Source organism: Sitophilus oryzae, unplaced genomic scaffold (assembly GCF_002938485.1).
Source record: "Sitophilus oryzae breed Bouriz unplaced genomic scaffold, Soryzae_2.0 scaffold_888_pilon_pilon, whole genome shotgun sequence".
NCBI lineage: Eukaryota > Metazoa > Arthropoda > Insecta > Coleoptera > Curculionidae > Sitophilus > Sitophilus oryzae.
In genome coordinates this window covers 572,845-592,509 of record NW_022147514.1, presented here as the reverse complement: position 1 = coordinate 592,509, position 19,665 = coordinate 572,845, and the positions used below count along the sequence as shown (strand labels likewise).

General features: G+C 31.7%; 2 protein-coding genes and 1 long non-coding RNA gene across 9 annotated transcripts in view; 2 read left to right on the top strand and 1 right to left on the bottom strand.

Annotated features, from left to right (window-relative positions):
* LOC115890583 (AF4/FMR2 family member 4-like) overlaps positions 1 to 19,665 on the top strand; it is a 298,633-nt gene that overhangs the window by 166,876 nt on the left and 112,092 nt on the right. The gene's annotated exons all lie outside the window — the stretch shown is intronic.
* On the top strand, positions 3,149 to 7,743 carry LOC115890584. 5 transcript variants are annotated; one of them, XM_030910861.1, is made up of 3 exons: positions 3,149 to 3,460; positions 3,880 to 4,702; positions 6,508 to 7,743. In XM_030910861.1, exons 1-2 carry the CDS (start codon positions 3,316 to 3,318, stop codon positions 4,686 to 4,688), a joined length of 954 nt encoding a protein of 317 aa, XP_030766721.1. In that variant the 5' UTR covers positions 3,149 to 3,315; the 3' UTR covers positions 4,689 to 4,702; positions 6,508 to 7,743. The 5 variants fall into 4 exon arrangements, with proteins under 5 accessions (XP_030766721.1, XP_030766720.1, XP_030766717.1 ...); XM_030910860.1 differs by having other exon boundaries at positions 5,790 to 7,743; XM_030910857.1 differs by having other exon boundaries at positions 3,880 to 7,743.
* On the bottom strand, positions 10,632 to 11,067 carry LOC115890588. The gene is made up of 3 exons (XR_004051664.1): positions 11,031 to 11,067; positions 10,938 to 10,979; positions 10,632 to 10,703 (listed from the first exon to the last, which is right to left on the bottom strand). It is a non-coding gene; the product is annotated as an uncharacterized LOC115890588 (long non-coding RNA).

The window sequence follows — 19,665 nt, the reverse complement described above, 5'->3', positions numbered from 1 at the left end:
AAATATTTTTTATTTAAAAAACGGTCAAGTTTCCGAAAAAACGCTGAAACACGTCTATTTTATTTTGTTTATTTACATATTTTAATATTTTGGAAAACGGATTGACTTTAGGGTGTAGAGGTTCGATAAGAAGGGATTTTTCGAAACTCGAATTCTAAGGGGGTGAAATCACCCCTCAAATATTATTTTTTATTTAAAAACCGGTGAGTTTTTCGGTAAAAATCTTAAACACGTATATTTTATTTTGTCGTTTTACATATTTTAAGATTTTTTAAAAATTTATACAGTGTCTCATAAAATATGACCATTGAGTAATCACGATTCTGCTTAAACTGCTTGACATTTAAAGCTGATTTTTGTCAAACGGATTGACTGTGGGATGTAGTAAGGAGGGGTTTCTCGAATCTCAAATTCCAAGAGGGTGAAAACGCCCCCCAAATATTACAATATTTGTTATTTAAAAAACGGTTAATCGTTTGGGAAAACGCTTGGACACGCATAATTTATTTTGTTTTTTTACATATTTTGAAATTTAAAAAAAATCATACAGGGCTTTCCAAAAAGTTGGGTAATTTGGTTAGATTAACCACAATTCTGCTTAAACTGCTTGACGTGAAAAGTTTATTGTTGGTAAACGTATTTTTCGAAAGTCAAATTCCAACGAGATGAAAATATTAAAATCGCAATCGCAGGTTACAGTCGCTGCGATTTAAAAACCGCAATCGCAGTTTTGCTCATCTCTAGTTTTAAATAACCAAGTGCCAAATAAATTTATTATTATTATTGTTTGTTCTAATGAAGTAACATTTAGAGCGAGAGGGACATTTAACAAAATGCGAAATATAATATGCAACCTGTCCCTCAACGTCAGCACTAGAATCAGAATCCTGAGATGCTACGTGCTCTCAACCCTACTGTATGGAGCAGAGGCGTGGACCCTTACCGACGCATCATGCAAGCGTGTGGAGGCATTTGCGATGTGGTGCTATCGGCGCATGCTTAGGATTTCGTGGGTGCATCGCGTGTCAAATGAGACTGTACTATACCGCATCAACAAGGAGTTGGAGTTTCTGGTGAATGTCAAACGTAGAAAACTGGAATACTTCGGACACATCATGTGGAACGAGAAATACCGCCTACTCCAACTCATACTGCAGGGGAAAATAGAAGGCAGAAGATCAGCGGCACGCAGACGAATATCGTGGCTGCGAAATCTACGAACATGGACCGGATTGACGTCAACAGCTTTGTTCAGAACGGCAGTGAACAAAGTAATATGGATCAATGTGATAGCCAACATCCAAAGAGGAAGAATAGGCACTTTAAGGAGAAGAAGAATGAAGTAAAATTGTAAATAAAATTAATTTTAGGGTAGTTATAAAAAAATTGCTGGCATAAAAAAAATATTGAAACTTTTATGCTTGCTGACCCTATTCGTTGCAAGAATCGTACAGATCTGGTAATTTTCTTCGCCAGCTTTATAAATATCAATTACTGGAAAAAACCGAGCTTTGAGTTGACGTCAATACATTTGAAAACTTTCCTCCTTCATTTTCAACTAATTTTCGAAAGATCTTTTATCCTCTACGATCATAAATTCAATACAATTTTTTTAGACTTTTGCTGGCTTTGTTAAATCCTTTGGTTGAATCTAGATTTTATCCTTTTTTATTTCTGCTTTAATTAAAACGATAGTTGGCTATTATTGATAAACATGATTTGTACATTTAAAGTAGGTAAATAATGAATTATTACTGTAGTGTAACAACCCAAATTCGTCAACAAAGTTGAAGAGGTAATATTTTGGCCAACTGTATAACAAGAAATTTAAAAGAAAGAAAGGAACCTACGTTGTGTTAAATATTTTTTTATTGTGATTACCTCGGATGCGCCTCGACAGAAGCAATATTTTGGGAAATTTGAGGAGAATAGGTTATGTAAATAAAACGCTAAATTTGTAAATAGCTCTACTTATTTTATTAAACGAAATGAATGGAGTGCCGTACTCTGCCTGGAATTCACATGTAAAAGAGCACGGCAGAGAAATCCATGATCACTATTCCAGAGAATCTAACTATGATATCCTGAACTTTAATAAAAGAGAAATAATAATATAGAAACTGTCCTCATACCTAGGTTTATAGTTTAATATATTCAAAACATGCCACATTTATATCGTTCAAAACTGAAGAGTTTTTTTTGTTAGTTTAACGGGTCCCCACCCGTAGGTACGAAGTCCCTTGTTGCAGAATCGACGCTAAAGTTGAAGGTTTGGTGCCAATATCTTTAGAAATTATATATATTAGAATCTTTATAAATTGTTCTATGAATTATTCTACTTATTGTTTTGTTTGCCCTTTTGCGAGCTAAGATATTCGCCCATGCACGGTCGAAAATGGTTAGTACACTCAACAAGGCCCTTATTCTCACAAACCACAAGCATCGGCACGAAGGAACAGTAAACGATTTTATTTAGATTACTTTTAAACTGACATTATTTACAGCATAAATAAATTCCATCAAATGCATACACATGTTATATATTCTCTTTGTCAGATCAAATGAATAATGAAAAAGCTTTAGAACGGAATTACAACAAGAAAACAAAATAATATGATTTAGTTAACATTAGTTAAATAATGAGAAAACATTTACTTTACTTTTAATAACATTCTTTGTCACAAAACTCAAGAACCAAAATAATATCAACGCGTCTCGAATGGTAGTCTAGGAGCTATTATCTAACAACTCATCTCTGGTCGTCGCCCGATTTTCCTCTCCCTAGTTTGTGAATAATATTTTAAAAATCAATAATTTTGTTTATGTATACAGAGTGTCTTAAAAATGAATGTTTTGAATTTAAATAAATATGTCTATTTTTAAATAGGCGGTTCATCTCATTACATGTCTCTTTTTTTATTAGTTTGCAGTTCTAGCCTGGATTTGGTAGAAATTATTTTTAAGTAAAATTAGTTTACATTTCAAGGAATAATACTTAGTAGAATAAAAAAAATAATCTAAATGAACTCATGGTTATTTTAAAAATAGCAATCTAATGAAGTGACCTTCGCAAGATTATTTTTATTGTAAACAAATGTTTCCATACTTTTGCAATAAAGTTATTCAATTTTCCTTCGCTTGTCCTTGATATAATTACCATGTAGTTTCCGAATAAACCTACTCATCAGCACGAACTTTTTTGGAGTTTTTTTGATCTGTGGCCCGGTTCGATCGCTGCCTGTGTTGTTATTCCGTTTTCGTGCTCGTCAGCGACGACTGTAAACAAATCGCGTGTGTCGAAAATTAAAAAGAAAAATGCCGAAAAGACCATTTAAAGACAAGGACCAGGACAAATACGGTGAAATAAAGAGATTAAAAAAGCAATTTAGAGAAATGCAAGAACATTTAAATAAGATTTGTGATTCTAGTGAATCATCTTCTGAAGTTTTTTCAACATCAGGTACGTTTTTTTTTTCTTTTTAGCTTAATGAAGAGTTGTCAGATAACAAGGAGAAATTTAGGCAGGGATATCGTGCGATATTCCCTGAGAGACAGGAAAACCGTGCGGTTTTTTCATGTCGTCCTTATATAATATAAATAAAATGTTTTTAGGACAACGTGCGTTGTTCCTAAAATTGAAATCGGGCGATTTCTTATATAAACAAGCAATTATATAACATGAGATCAGGCGATCTCATTTGAATAGAACTTTGTCAGCTGGTATCTTCACTGAAAGACTGAAAAACCGTGCGGTTTTTTCATGTCATCCTTATTTAATATAAATAAAATGTTTTTAGGGCAACGTGCGTTGCTCCTAAGAAACGAAATCAGGCGATTTCATCACTTGAATAGGACTTTGATGTCATGTTTTCTTTTCAGAATCGGAGGCTACCTCTGATATTCCAAATATTCCAGCCCCAGACGTCACAGTAGTAGATACAGAAATACCAGAAAATTCTGATCAATATTTTGACGCTTTAGGTTTAAGACCAGACTCAGGGGACAATGAAGGCAAAGACTTACATGAAGAAATTGTTGTTCGCTGGCACAGCCACTTGAAAAAAGGGCTATCTAAAGAACAGCGAGAAGAATTAATGTTAAAGTATAAGGTGCCTGCAAATTGCAAAGCTCTTCATCCTCCCCAGATAAATAATGAAGTACAACCTTGCCTAAATAAGTCGGTTCTTGACCATGATCGTTTTATCTCAGCGTTACAACAACAATTGGCTCATGGCTTATCAGCAATAGGGACAGTCATTGAGGCTATGATGCCTAACAAAGAACAAGTAGATAACATGAAATCATTGGCAGAGGCCTGCCAATTATTCACTAACGTTCATCATGGACTTTCAGTTCACCGTAGATTTAAAATCATACCACATTTAAATCCGGAATGCAAAAAAGTCGTGGACAGTCTGGAAATAGATGATTTTTTATTTAATAAAAAATTTGCAGATACAATGAAAAATGAACAAATCATAAAAAAGGCCAGTGCTGATTTTAAAAAGAAGAATTGGCAAACTAAATTTTCAAGACCATCAATAAATACATCAATGTATCATTTAAACTACCGGCGTGGGCCTCCCAGAGAGAAAATGAAGGAAAAAAGGAGGAGGGAAGAAAAGAAGCCATCAGGATATCAGAAGTATCACAAGAAAGTCCCCAGGAAATACCATCGCCAGGAATAGATATGGAGGAAGATGTGAGTAATTGCGCTGGTAGACTTTCGAGATTTTTACAGAGTTGGAAACATATTACGAAAGACCGAGCGGTCTTAGACTGGGTCACAGGTATTAAAATACCTTTTATTAAAAAACCTGTACAGTATTTTGAGCCCTCTGTACAAATCTCTGACAAACTCTTACCCCAGTATAAAAAATCCATTCAGCAAATGTTAGAAATAGGTGCTATCGAAGAGTGTCATTCTTCAATAGGACAATTTATATCATCTTACTTTATAATTAAAAAACCCTCTGGCTGTTATAGGTTTATTTTAAATTTAAAAAGCCTTAACAAATTTTTATTTGCTCCTCATTTTAAATTAGAGAATTACAGAACTGTAATAAAACTTATAAATAAAAATTGCTACCTTTCAAATATCGATCTAAAGGATGCATATTATTTAATTTCAGTTAATAAAAAGTACAGAAAATACCTGCGATTTCGCTTCGAAAATCGTCTATATCAGTTCAGTTGTTTACCATTTGGTCTTAACATCGCACCATATATTTTCACTAAACTTATGAAACCGTTAACAAAAAAACTGCGTCTTATGGAAATAAGTACTGTATTTTATTTAGATGATATTCTTATTATAGGTAAAAATAAAAATGAATGTAAAAAATACACGAAAATAGTTCTTTCAGAACTAGCCAAATTAGGATTTATAATAAATAATAAAAAAAGTATGTTAATACCTCAACAAACTATTAGATTCTTAGGGTTTATATATAATACTAATAAAATGACCATTTCACTTCCTGGTGAAAAACGTAAAGCCATTCAAAATTTGATTTTAAATTTACGGAAGAAAAGGAAATGCACAATTAGGGAATTTGCCCAACTAATAGGCAAACTTGTAGCATCTTGTCCTTCAACAAAATATGGTTTTATTCATATTAAGCAGTTTGAAAAAATTAAACATTTTTTGTTGCGAGGAGACTATTACAATTATAATAAAAAGATGCATATTCCAACCTCTTTAAATAATGAATTAGAGTGGTGGCACAATAATATAGGATTAGGTCAATCGATAAAATCTAAAAATTTCTCACTTGAAATTTTTTCAGACGCCTCCAAGACGGGTTGGGGAGCGTTTTGTAACGGTCACAGATGTCACGGTTTCTGGAATAATAAAGAGCAGGTAAAACATATTAATTTTTTAGAAATCAAAGCCGCCTATTTCGCCTTGAGATCACTTGCTAAAGACAAAGAAAATATTTCCATTTTATTAAGAATTGATAATCAAACGGCAATATCGTGTATTAATCGAGGTGGAAGTGTTAAATACTCATATTTAGATAATATTACAAAAGCTCTTTGGCAGTGGTGTGAAAAGAAGTGTATTATAGTATTCGCTAGCTATATTAGTTCATCTGCTAACTTTGAGGCAGATAGAGAATCAAGATTTTTCTCAATTAATACTGAATATGAGCTAAATGACACTGTATATAATCAAATTATACAGAGATTTGGTTCTCCGGAAATAGATTTATTTGCAACTAGAATTAACAAAAAGTGCAATAAATTTGTTTCCTGGTTTCCAGATCCTGAGTCATGGAAGGTTGACGCGTTCACAATAAGGTGGTCAGAATTTTTCTTTTACGCTTTCCCCCCCTTTTCAATAATTACTAGGGTCTTAGAAAAAATTGTTCAGGAAAAGGGATTAGGAATTGTAGTAGTACCTTATTGGCCTACACAGGCATGGTATCCCCTGTTCACTAAGTTGTTATTAGAGAAACCTATTTATTTTAAAGCAAACAAATTTTTACTTGTCTCTCCTTTCAGAGACTACCACCCACTACACGAGGAGATTTCCCTGGTAGTAGGGAAATTATCCGGCAGGCTTATATAAGAAAGGGGGTTCCAGTGACAGCAATAGAAATAATCGAGGCATCTATATCAAAAGGAACACTTAAACAGTACACATCTTGTTATAAAAAATTCTGGCAATTTTGTGCTGACAGTAACAGGGATCCTCTTGTTTATAAGCTAGAAACATATTTGGATTTTTTATCCGATGCCTTAAAAGAAGGTCTTTCATTTTCTGTCGTCAATTCTTATAGATCAGCTCTTAATTTGATATTTAGTCCTATAAGTAATAATGATGAAAAAGTAATTAATCGTTTTGTGAAGGGAGTGTCTAATATTCGACCACCAGGACCTAAATATAAGATTACTTGGGATCCAGACCCTCTATTAAAATACCTAGGTACATTATATCCTCTAGAGGCGTTAGATTTAGAATACGCAACTTATAAACTAGTCACTCTTATGGCACTGACATCAGCCAGCAGAGTTCAGACTCTTTCTCTAATTAAAGTTCAAAACATTAATATATCGGTAGACAGAGTTGAGATTAAAATACCAGATAGAGTAAAAACATCCGCTCCAGGCAGATTCCAACCGCTACTAATTTTTCCGTTTTTTAAGAGTAAACAAGAACTTTGCGTTGCGTCCACCATTGCGGACTACATTAAAAGAACGAAACCAATACGCAATACCGAAGAAAAACTAATTCTTACCCATAAAAAACCACACCGTTCAGCATCTTCTCAGACAATAAGCAGGTGGATTAAAAATACTTTAAACTTAGGTGGCGTAGATACGTCCATTTTTTCAGCCCATAGTGTACGTCACGCTACAACTTCGGCTGCGTATAAAGCAGGCGTAAATATAGAGATAATTAAAAATACAGCAGGCTGGACTCCTGCCTCGAACACCTTCTTTAGTTTTTATAATAGACCTGTAGAAAAACCTCAAGATAAATTTGCCAAAGCCATTATTGAATTGGGTTCTAATAAATCGTAGTGTTCTACTGTTAGTAGTATTAAGTATTTTTTTATTATTATTTAGGTGTTATCAATATATCATATTCATTCTATTAGTTATAAGTTAAAAGTTAAGTTCTTTACATTATATACTCAGTAGTTAGTTATAAACTCAGAGTTTATGTTAATCATTTATTAGTAAATATGTAAAAATATAAAAAATATAATTTCCAAAGTTTTCTAAAGTTCAAAAAAAAAATATTTTTTAAATTTTAGAATTTATATTTCTTACAATAAGTAATTGTTAGAGAAGTTAATATCTTATGATAATAATTAATTATATCAATATATGGTTATAAAAAATAAAAAAATTGCCTTTGACTTTGAACATCTACATGGTAATTATATCAAGGACAAGCGAAGGAAAATTAAAAGATTAATCGACTTACCTGAAGGATGATTAATCATAATTTTCCGAGCTTGTCCGAAGATATAATTACCCAACCCCCCCTATATACCCCAGATCCTAGGCAATTTTTTTAGACACTTCAACGGAATGACAACACAGGCAGCGATCGAACCGGGCCACAGATCAAAAAAACTCCAAAAAAGTTCGTGCTGATGAGTAGGTTTATTCGGAAACTACATGGTAATTATATCTTCGGACAAGCTCGGAAAATTATGATTAATCATCCTTCAGGTAAGTCGATTAATCTTTTAATTTTATATACATTTCTTAATACTAATATACAGGGTTGTTCACCACATACGACACGGAGTATTGTAGCTAAACGATGAGATTTTTACAAATTGTAAGTCTGGGGTTCGTTGAAGGACTATTAGAGCTACAATTTAAAATACAGAGTGTCCCAAATAAATAAAAAATATCAAAGTTGTATTTTTTTAAATGGAACACCCTGTATATTATTACATTTTTAGTTTCTACGATTAAAATAAAGGTAAATTTGATTAAGGTTTATTAGACTTACGCCCAGTTTCATAATAAAATATAAAGTACTTTAAAATCTTAAAGGAACTTTAAATTTAAAATTGCGTTCCATAATTAAACTTTAAGGTTTAAAGTCGCTTTAAAGTTAAAGTGCACATGCTCCCGCTTTAAAAACGCTAAAGTACTTTACTACTTTAACCGTAACCCTATATTTCGAATTTCTAACCTGTTTCGAACTCCCTATTTTTCGTTTCATCCTCGTGTTTTAACCCCTGTGGTTTTTAGCTTTTGTGGATTTAGCAGAGAGAAAAGTGTTTGGTTAATTCTGTCATTGCATAAATCATTTTTTGAAATATGTTATCTTCATCCTCAAGTTCTAGTTCTGAAGAAGAAGAAATAGTTGTGAGGAGGCCAAAGATATATCCCAAAAAGGAAAGATTACGTCCACGAATATGATGAGCTTGATTTCTTTGATAGGTTTAGGCTGACAAAGGCAACGGTTATCAATTTATTAGAAAAATTGAAAACTTGATAGTGTTACCAACAAACAGGTATTTTACTATAATTAATTTACCACATATTTCTATATATAGATGTATATTTTAGGGGGACGGATGCATAGATCCAATGAAGCAATTGTTGCTTACATTACGTTTCTATGCAACAGGAAACATCCTACTCTCTGTAGGAGATTTTATGGGAGTGTCAAAAGCTCAGCTAGTAGAATCGTGCAAAGAGTTTCTCAGGCAATTGCATCTTTGAGGCCACAATATATCAACATGTATGGTACAAACCAAGAAATGGAGGCAGCATGTGAAGATTTTTTATAGAATAGCTCGGTTTCCAAAATGTATTGGTGCTATTGACTGTACTTTTAATAAAAATAGATTCAGTAGGGGGAGACGATGCTGAAATTTTTCTTGATGCAGGAAAGGATATTTTTGCAGTAAATGTACAAACAGTTTCTGATGCCGATTTAAGAATAAGGAATATTGTTTGTCGATGGCCAGGGTCTACACATGACCAAACTATATTCAACAACAGTAACTTAAAACAGCAATTTGAGAATAATAAACTATATTCAACAACAGTAACTTAAAACAGCAATTTGAGAATAAACATGTATGGCCAGTACTTATTAATTGGTGACAGCGGTTATACATTGAAACCATACCTCATGACACAACTGCAAACCGTGAAACAGCAGCTCAGAATTTATATATAATGAATCACCTATTAGGACACGGAATGTTGTGGAACGGCAGTATGGGGTATGGAAACGAAGGTTTCCAATACTTCGATTAGGTATGAGGTTAAAATTAGAAACAATTAGAAACATAATTGTGGCAACAGCTGTACTCCACAATTTAGCGCTTAAGTAATGGGAGAAGAATTTCAGACGATTGGCTGGAACAAGAAGAAGGTGATGATATTCATGAAAATCATGTCAATTTTGATAATAATATTAACAATGGACGACAAGTAAAGAGATCTGTTAGTCCATCAACATTTTGGCATTATATACCATTTTTAGCAGCACTTCAATATATATTTTAAAATAATGTTTTTTGTATTTAATTTAGATTGATTTATAATTTAACTATAATTATAAAGACATAAAAAATATGCATTTTTTAAAGGGACATTCATTGTTAAATATTGAACACTTCTTTATTTTGATTTGTTAAACTGTAACTGTTACAATGAATAAAAACTGTATGCATTTATTAAATAGAGAATATTATTTATTATTATATAACACCTATTTAATAATTCTTTATTAATTTTGATTCGTAACTATAAAGTGATGTTAGCTACAGGTGAATTAAAAAATATGCATTTATTTAGAAACAACATTTATTCTAAGTCTTTTTTGTTTATGTAACAACTGTTTTTAGCTCTATTTCTAAATTTAACCAATTCCATTTCTTTCACATGTTTTTCAGAGTTTCGAACTTGTGTTCTTTCGAACTCTTCTTCCTGGACATGCAGAAATTCAATTTTTTTTTATAATACTCTTCTTTTGCTTGTAATGTTGTATTAGGAATGGTTCGCCTCAATTTGTTGACAGGCTCTTTTAATTTCTTTTGGAGTATAATTACTCCAGTCTCTTTTTTAATTCCAGTTTCCATCTATAAATACATTGTAAGTATGCACATATATGAATAAATGAATTTATATCTTACTTTTTCTTCATCCACAACAATGTAGCTAGCTGTAGCTTCTGTAGCCAGCTGTAGTCTACTGTAGCTAGTTGTAGCTTCCTGAAATAATCAATATCAGTAATAAATACATGCGGGGGATGAATGCAAACTAAATAAATCCTAATACTTCTAGGTAATCATAAATATATTATATTATATAGGATACAGGAGGTAATTATCTCCTACTTTAGTATAGCATGTCCTCTATTGGTATAATAGATATTTCACGTATGAAGTAAATACTCGAAGTATTAATGATTTGCTTTTTTAATAACATTAAAATTATCAACTTACACAATTTGAAGAGGATGGCTGTATCACTTCAATTTCAACTGGCTAAAAAACTAAATAAGTAATATGAAAAATGAATTGTTATAATACTTTTACTTGTAATAATTCTATAGATTCCTCAATGTTGCCATCAAGATTTATAACCTTCATTCTCAATGAGAGGCAGCGTACAAACGTTCTGTAAAATATGTGTATTATGTATAATAACGCAGATAACTAACATATAGCATTATATTCTTACGTCACAATCTGAATCCGTTAAAGGGTGTAACCCACTACGGATTTTTAGTTTAATATCTCAGTACCACTGTTAACACTGGATCATCTGTTTTCAGAACAGCTGGGCCTCCCCGGTACCTGTCAAATTATTTTTTTCATTAGCATGCTTCCTCGCTTTGTTTTCAGGTTGTCAAATTTGGATTTGATTTGTTCCATTTCCCTAGGTCGGCTTGATTTTGCATTGTAGCTCAGGAGTACTTGCTCCACGCTTGCTCCTAAAAATGAAAATAGTTTAAATCTTCAAAAAAAAATAATCTATATGGTATATACTTTACCCTTTCTCTGTGTGAGAATTTATTAGTCGTTTTATTCTCAATAGCGCCATGTTTTTAATCTCTTCCACTAAAAGAAGCTCTTCTTCTGCTGAAAAATTTGTTGTTCTTGCCCTTTTTCATTTTAAATATTTTAAATTTGATTTCGGAGGTATGTATTATAACGGAAAAACGATAGAAAATTGACGCCAAGACGCTACACAAATAATCGATAAAACGATCTAACCTCACAAATAGACGTTTTTGACAGCCAGATCGTGTATTTCAGTGGTACCAAAATAAATTTGATAGGCAATTTTCACTTTAGTTAAAGTAACCAGGCCAATTGATTATGAAACCTATTTGAATTTAAAGTGGACTTTAACTTAAAGTGGACTTTAACTAAAGTGACTTTAAGGGTTGTATTATGAAACTGGGCGTTAAACCTTACCGTTTTTGAAATATTTTCAATTTTGTGAAATTGCAGTAAAAATTTTAAAGCTTAATTTCTCCAAGGGTATCAATGTTTTTAATACTAAATATTTAATGAAGTTTATTTATTGATCAGTTATTGTGTTGCAATAATAAAAATAATACTACCTTATACAGAGTGTCTAAAAATTTATTTTAAATAATTATTAGCTTCAAACGGCAATAACTTCTTTTAATTTAAATGGAATGCCCTGTATATTTTAATTGAGAATCAGATGCACAATTAAATTGTCTATCAAATTGTATTATACCATTTTACCTATCCCTTCAAGTTTTTGTAGAAAATGCATTTTCTTATAATTTAGACCTCATTTATCAATATATCTATGGAATATTGACATTTTAGATTGTTTTTAAAGCAACAAATGTACAAAAAATACAGACTAAGTAATATTATCGTTTTAGCAAAACGATAATATTATATAATTTGATATGCAAAAGAAAACTATTTAAATCTTTATAAAAGAGTATACCATTAATTAAATATAACACCATTATTTCCGCCCATATACTAATTAATTACATACTTAATTGTGTTCGTTAATAAATTATTATAAATAAATGTGAAATCAATATAATAATAAGTTGCAAATTAAAGTCTCTGTTAATCTAATAAATAATCAAATTAAAGTCTCTGTTGTTATAAATAAGCATTTATTAAAAAATGATTTTTTTAATAAATGCAAATTTTTATCACACTGTCTAATGCCCATACAAAATTCAGTTTTTTAGTATTTGGAGCAATTATTATTAATCAACGCAAACAGTCAGTTAATGTAGGTTGAATACTGGAATCATATTAATTGATCCTCTTTAACAAATATTTAAACAGTTTTTTTATTTTTAATGAAATAAACGAATTATATCGACAATATTAGTATCTGTACTCTTTAAAAATTTGGTACATCTTTAAAAATAATCTAAAATGTCAATATTCCATGAGTATATTGATAAATAAGTTCTAAATTACAAGAAAATGCATTTTCTACGGAAAGTTAAAGAGATAGGTAAAAATTGGTATAATATAATTTGATAGACAATTAAATTGTGCATCTGATTCTCGTAAAATATACAAGGTGTTCCATTTTAAATTAAACAAGTTATTGCCGTTTGAAGCTAATAATTATTTAAAAATAAATTTTAGGACACTCTGGATAAGGTAGTATTATTTTTATTATTGCAACACAATAACTGATCAGTAAATAAACTTCAGTAAATATTTAGTATTGAAAAACTTTGATACCCTTGGAGAAATGAAGCCTTAAAATTTTACTGCAATTTCAAAAATTTGAAAATTTTCAAAACGGTAAGGTTTAAGTATAATAAACCTTAATCAAATTTACCTTTATTTTAATTGTAGAAACTAAAATGTAATAATATACAGGGTGTTCCATTTAAAAAAATACAACTTTGATATTTTTTACTTATTTGGGACACTCTGTATCTTGTAAAATTATTTTTAAATTGTACCTCTAATACTCCTTCATCGAACCCAAAACTTACAATTTGTAAAAATCTCATCGTTTAGCTACAATACTCCGTGTCGTATGTGGTAAACAACCCTGTATAAATGATGCGTTGCCTCAGAATTAAAAGATTAATCGACTTACCTGAAGGATGATTAATCATAATTTTCCGAGCTTGTCCGAAGATATAATTACCATGTAGTTTCCGAATAAACCTACTCATCAGCACGAACTTTTTTTGGAGTTTTTTTGATCTGTGGCCCGGTTCGATCGCTGCCTGTGTTGTCATTCCGTTGAAGTGTCTAAAAAAATTGCCTAGGATCTGGGGTATATCATTAGGGTTGGGTAATTATATTTCGGACAAAATTCGGATTATGATCAATCCCTTCAGGTAAGTCGATTAATCTTTTAATTTTCCTTCGCTTGTCCTTGATATAATTACCATGTAGATGTTCAAAGTCAAAGGCAATTTTTTTATTTTTTATAACCATATATTGATATAATTAATTATTATCATAAGATATTAACTTCTCTAACAATTACTTATTGTAAGAAATATAAATTCTAAAATTTAAAAAATATTTTTTTTTTTTTTTTTTGAACTTTAGAAAACTTTGGAAATTATATTTTTTATATTTTTACATATTTACTAATAAATGATTAACATAAACTCTGAGTTTATAACTAACTACTGAGTATATAATGTAAAGAACTTAACTTTTAACTTATAACTAATAGAATGAATATGATATATTGATAACACCTAAATAATAATAAAAAAAATACTTAATACTACTAACAGTAGAACACTACGATTTATTAGAACCCAATTCAATAATGGCTTTAAGCAAATTTATCTTGAGGTTTTTCTACAGGTCTATTATAAAAACTAAAGAAGGTGTTCGAGGCAGGAGTCCAGCCTGCTGTATTTTTAATTATCTCTATATTTACGCCTGCTTTATACGCAGCCGAAGTTGTAGCGTGACGTACACTATGGGCTGAAAAATGGACGTATCTACGCCACCTAAGTTTAAAGTATTTTTAATCCACCTGCTTATTGTCTGAAAGATGCTGAACGGTGTGGTTTTTTATGGGTAAGAATTAGTTTTCTTCGGTATTGCGTATTGGTTTCGTTCTTTTAATGTAGTCCGCAATGGTGGACGCAACGCAAAGTTCTTGTTTACTCTTAAAAACGGAAAAATTAGTAGCGGTTGGAATCTGCCTGGAGCGGATGTTTTACTCTATCTGGTATTTTAATCTCAACTCTGTCTACCGATATATTAATGTTTTGAACTTTAATTAGAGAAAGAGTCTGAACTCTGCTGGCTGATGTCAGTGCCATAAGAGTGACTAGTTTATAAGTTGCGTATTCTAAATCTAACGCCTCTAGAGGATATAATGTACCTAGGTATTTTAATAGAGGGTCTGGATCCCAAGTAATCTTATATTTAGGTCCTGGTGGTCGAATATTAGACACTCCCTTCACAAAACGATTAATTACTTTTTCATCATTATTACTTATAGGACTAAATATCAAATTAAGAGCTGATCTATAAGAATTGACGACAGAAAATGAAAGACCTTCTTTTAAGGCATCGGATAAAAATCCAAATATGTTTCTAGCTTATAAACAAGAGGATCCCTGTTACTGTCAGCACAAAATTGCCAGAATTTTTATAACAAGATGTGTACTGTTTAAGTGTTCCTTTTGATATAGATGCCTCGATTATTTCTATTGCTGTCACTGGAACCCCTTTTCTTATATAAGCCTGCCGGATAATTTCCTACTACCAGGGAAATCTCCTCGTGTAGTGGGTGGTAGTCTCTGAAAGGAGAGACAAGTAAAAATTTGTTTGCTTTAAAATAAATAGGTTTCTCTAATAACAACTTAGTGAACAGGGGATACCATGCCTGTGTAGGCCAATAAGGTACTACTACAATTCCTAATCCCTTCCTGAACAATTTTTCTAAGACCCTAGTAATTATTGAAAAGGGGAAAGCGTAAAAGAAAAAAATTCTGACCACCTTATTGTGAACGCGTCAACCTTCCATGACTCAGGATCTGGAAACCAGGAAACAAATTTATTGCACTTTTGTTAATTCTAGTTGCAAATAAATCTATTTCCGGAGAACCAAATCTCTGTATAATTTGATTATATACAGTGTCATTTAGCTCATATTCAGTATTAATTGAGAAAAATCTTGATTCTCTATCTGCCTCAAAGTTAGCAGATGAACTAATATAGCTAGCGAATACTATAATACACTTCTTTTCACACCACTGCCAAAGAGCTTTTTGTAATATTATCTAAATATGAGTATTTAACACTTCCACCTCGATTAATACACGATATTGCCGTTTGATTATCAATTCTTAATAAAATGGAAATATTTTCTTTGTCTTTAGGTGATCTCAAGGCGAAATAGGCGGCTTTGATTTCTAAAAATTAATATGTTTTACCTGCTCTTTATTATTCCAGAAACCGTGACATCTGTGACCGTTACAAAACGCTCCCCCAACCCGTCTTGAGGCGTCTGAAAAATTTCAAGTGAGAAATTTTTAGATTTTATCGATTGACCTAATCCTATATTATTGTGCCACCACTCTAATTCATTATTTAAAGAGGTTGGAATATGCATCTTTTATTATAATTGTAATAGTCTCCTCGCAACAAAAAATGTTTAATTTTTCAAACTGCTTAATATGAATAAAACCATATTTTGTTGAAGGACAAGATGCTACAAGTTTGCCTATTAGTTGGGCAAATTCCTAATTGTGCATTTCCTTTTCTTCCGTAAATTTAAAAATCAAATTTTGAATGGCTTTACGTTTTTCACCAGGAAGTGAAATGGTCATTTATTAGTATTATATATAAACCCTAAGAATCTAATAGTTTGTTGAGGTATTAACATACTTTTTTTATTATTTATTATAAATCCTAATTTGGCTAGTTCTGAAAGAACTATTTTCGTGTATTTTTACATTCATTTTTATTTTTACCTATAATAAGAATATCATCTAAATAAAATACAGTACTTATTTCCATAAGACGCAGTTTTTGTTAACGGTTTCATAAGTTTAGTGAAAATATATGGTGCGATGTTAAGACCAAATGGTAAACAACTGAACTGATATAGACGATTTTCGAAGCGAAATCGCAGGTATTTTCTGTACTTTTATTAACTGAAATTAAATAATATGCATCCTTTAGATCGATATTTGAAAGGTAGCAATTTTTATTTATAAGTTTTATTACAGTTCTGTAATTCTCTAATTTAAAATGAGGAGCAAAATAAAATTTGTTAAGGCTTTTAAATTTAAAATAAACCTATAACAGCCAGAGGGTTTTTTAATTATAAAGTAAGATGATATAAATTGTCCTATTGAAGAATGACACTCTTCGATAGCACCTATTTCTAACATTTGCTGAATGGATTTTTTATACTGGGGTAAGAGTTTGTCAGAGATTTGTACAGAGGGCTCAAAATACTGTACAGGTTTTTTAATAAAAGGTATTTTAATACCTGTGACCCAGTCTAAGACCGCTCGGTCTTTCGTAATATGTTTCCAACTCTTAAAAATCTCGAAAGTCTACCAGCGCAATTACTCACATCTTCCTCCATATCTATTCCTGGCGATGGTATTTCCTGGGGACTTTCTTGTGATACTTCTGATATCCTGATGGCTTCTTCTTCCCTCCTCCTTTTTTCCTTCATTTTCTCTCTGGAGGCCCACGCCGGTAGTTTAAATGATACATTGATGTATTTATTGATGGTCTTGAAAATTTAGTTTGCCAATTCTTCTTTTTAAAATCAGCACTGGCCTTTTTATGATTTGTTCATTTTTCATTGTATCTGCAAATTTTTATTAAATAAAAAATCATCTATTTCCAGACTGTCCACGACTTTTTTGCATTCCGGATTTAAATGTGGTATGATTTTAAATCTACGGTGAACTGAAAGTCCATGATGAACGTTAGTGAATAATTGGCAGGCCTCTGCCAATAATTTCATGTTATCTACTTGTTCTTTGTTAGGCATCATAGCCTCAATGACTGTCCCTATTGCTGATAAGCCATGAGCCAATTGTTGTTGTAACGCTGAGATAAAACGATCATGGTCAAGAACCGACTTATTTAGGCAAGGTTGTACTTCATTATTTATCTGGGAGGATGAAGAGCTTTGCAATTTGCAGGCACCTTTATACTTTTAACATTAATTCTTCTCGCTGTTCTTTTAGATAGCCCTTTTTCAAGTGGCTGTGCCAGCGAACAACAATTTCTTCATGTAAGTCTTTGCCTCATTGTCCCTGAGTCTGGTCTTTAAACCTAAAGCGTCAAAATATTGATCAGAATTTTCTGGTATTTCTGTATCTACTACTGTGACGTCTGGGGCTGGAATATTTGGAATATCAGAGGTAGCCTCCGATTCTGAAAAAGAAAACATGACATCAAAGTCCTATTCAAGTGATGAAATCGCCTGATTTCGTTTCTTAGGAGCAACGCACGCCCCTAAAAACATTTTATTTATATTAAATAAGGATGACATGAAAAAACCGCACGGTTTTTTCAGTCTTTCAGTGAAGATACCAGCTGACAAAGTTCTATTCAAATGAGATCGCCTGATCTCATGTTATATAATTGCTTGTTTATATAAGAAATCGCCCGATTTCAATTTTAGGAACAACGCACGTTGTCCTAAAAACATTTTATTTATATTATATAAGGACGACATGAAAAACCGCACGGTTTTCCTGTCTCTCAGGGAATATCGCACGATATCCCTGCCTAAATTTCTCCTTGTTATCTGACAACTCTTCATTAAGCTAAAAGAAAAAAACGTACCTGATGTTGAAAAAACTTCAGAAGATGATTCACTAGAATCACAAATCTTATTTAAATGTTCTTGCATTTCTCTAAATTGCTTTTTTAATCTCTTTATTTCACCGTATTTGTCCTGGTCCTTGTCTTTAAATGGTCTTTTCGGCATTTTTCTTTTTAATTTTCGACACACGCGATTTGTTTACAGTCGTCGCTGACGAGCACGAAAACGGAATAACAACACAGGCAGCGATCGAACCGGGCCACAGATCAAAAAAACTCCAAAAAAAGTTCGTGCTGATGAGTAGGTTTATTCGGAAACTACATGGTAATTATATCAAGGACAAGCGAAGGAAAATTATATTTTTCTCGAAATAACTAAAACAAAGGCAGACTGTATTGACCTACTTAAGGTCGTCTAAATTGCACTATTGTTATGTATTATTATAAATCGCGGTTGTGATCTGGGTTATGTTAATTTTTTACATTGCTATTATATTTTTAGTTCTAATCAAAATTCATTTTGTCGTGTTATTGATTTTGTGGGATAATAGGTGTCATTGTTTTATATTTCTTGTACTAATATTTTTTTTGGCTAATATTCAAGAAAATTTATTCATTTCCATTAAATTTTCTTTCTTTTAAAAGTTTTTTTGTTCGTTTTTATATGTCCAGTAATATTACGGATTTTTCTAGCCTAAGTAGAAGTCTATTTGAGTTAAATAAATTGCATTCTAACAGAACTTTTTGTCCTATTCAAGTTTTACCAAAACAATATAAATACCAGGTCAGTTTGACGACAGTATTTAAATTTTCCGCGCAGTAATTTTAAATGGAACACTGCTCTTGTAAACTGTCTTGTACTGATATATTACTATCACATTTTTGCGTCACTTAGCTTGTATCTGACAACCATTGAACGGAGATGACCTCGTGAAATTTATCGATAATAAAAAAAATGAATTTCGTGTGCTGATTATACGTTTTAAACTATCACCGAAACTAAAGAAGGGCTTGATATATATGTTACGGTTAAAGTCCGATGTTTGGGTTAGGTTATGTTTTTGGTTGTTTTGTTGTGTGTTATTCTCGAGATTAGCCGGATAATGTCGACATTAACCGGGCATCGGACCTTAACCGTAACATATACACTCAGATGCAAAAAAAACGCAACGGAAAAATTTTTGGTGAAATTTAAAGTGTTATATTTTTTGTTATTTTTAGCTCTATTTTTATGATTTTTTTAGCAAGCTGAACGAATTAAAGTTGATATAATTATATACAGCTTGCTAAAAAAACAGCTGTTAAAATAACAAAAATATAACCAGGAATATAACACTTTAAATTTGACCAAACATTTCTCCGTTGCGTTTTCTTTGCATCTGAGTGTATTATAGCACTCTGTACCATCAATTCACCATCA

Coding starts and splice junctions, on each gene's coding strand:
- LOC115890584 (XM_030910857.1), top strand. CDS start 4,691: ATGGAGGAAGATGTGAGTAATTGCGCTGGTAGACTTTCGAGATTTTTA.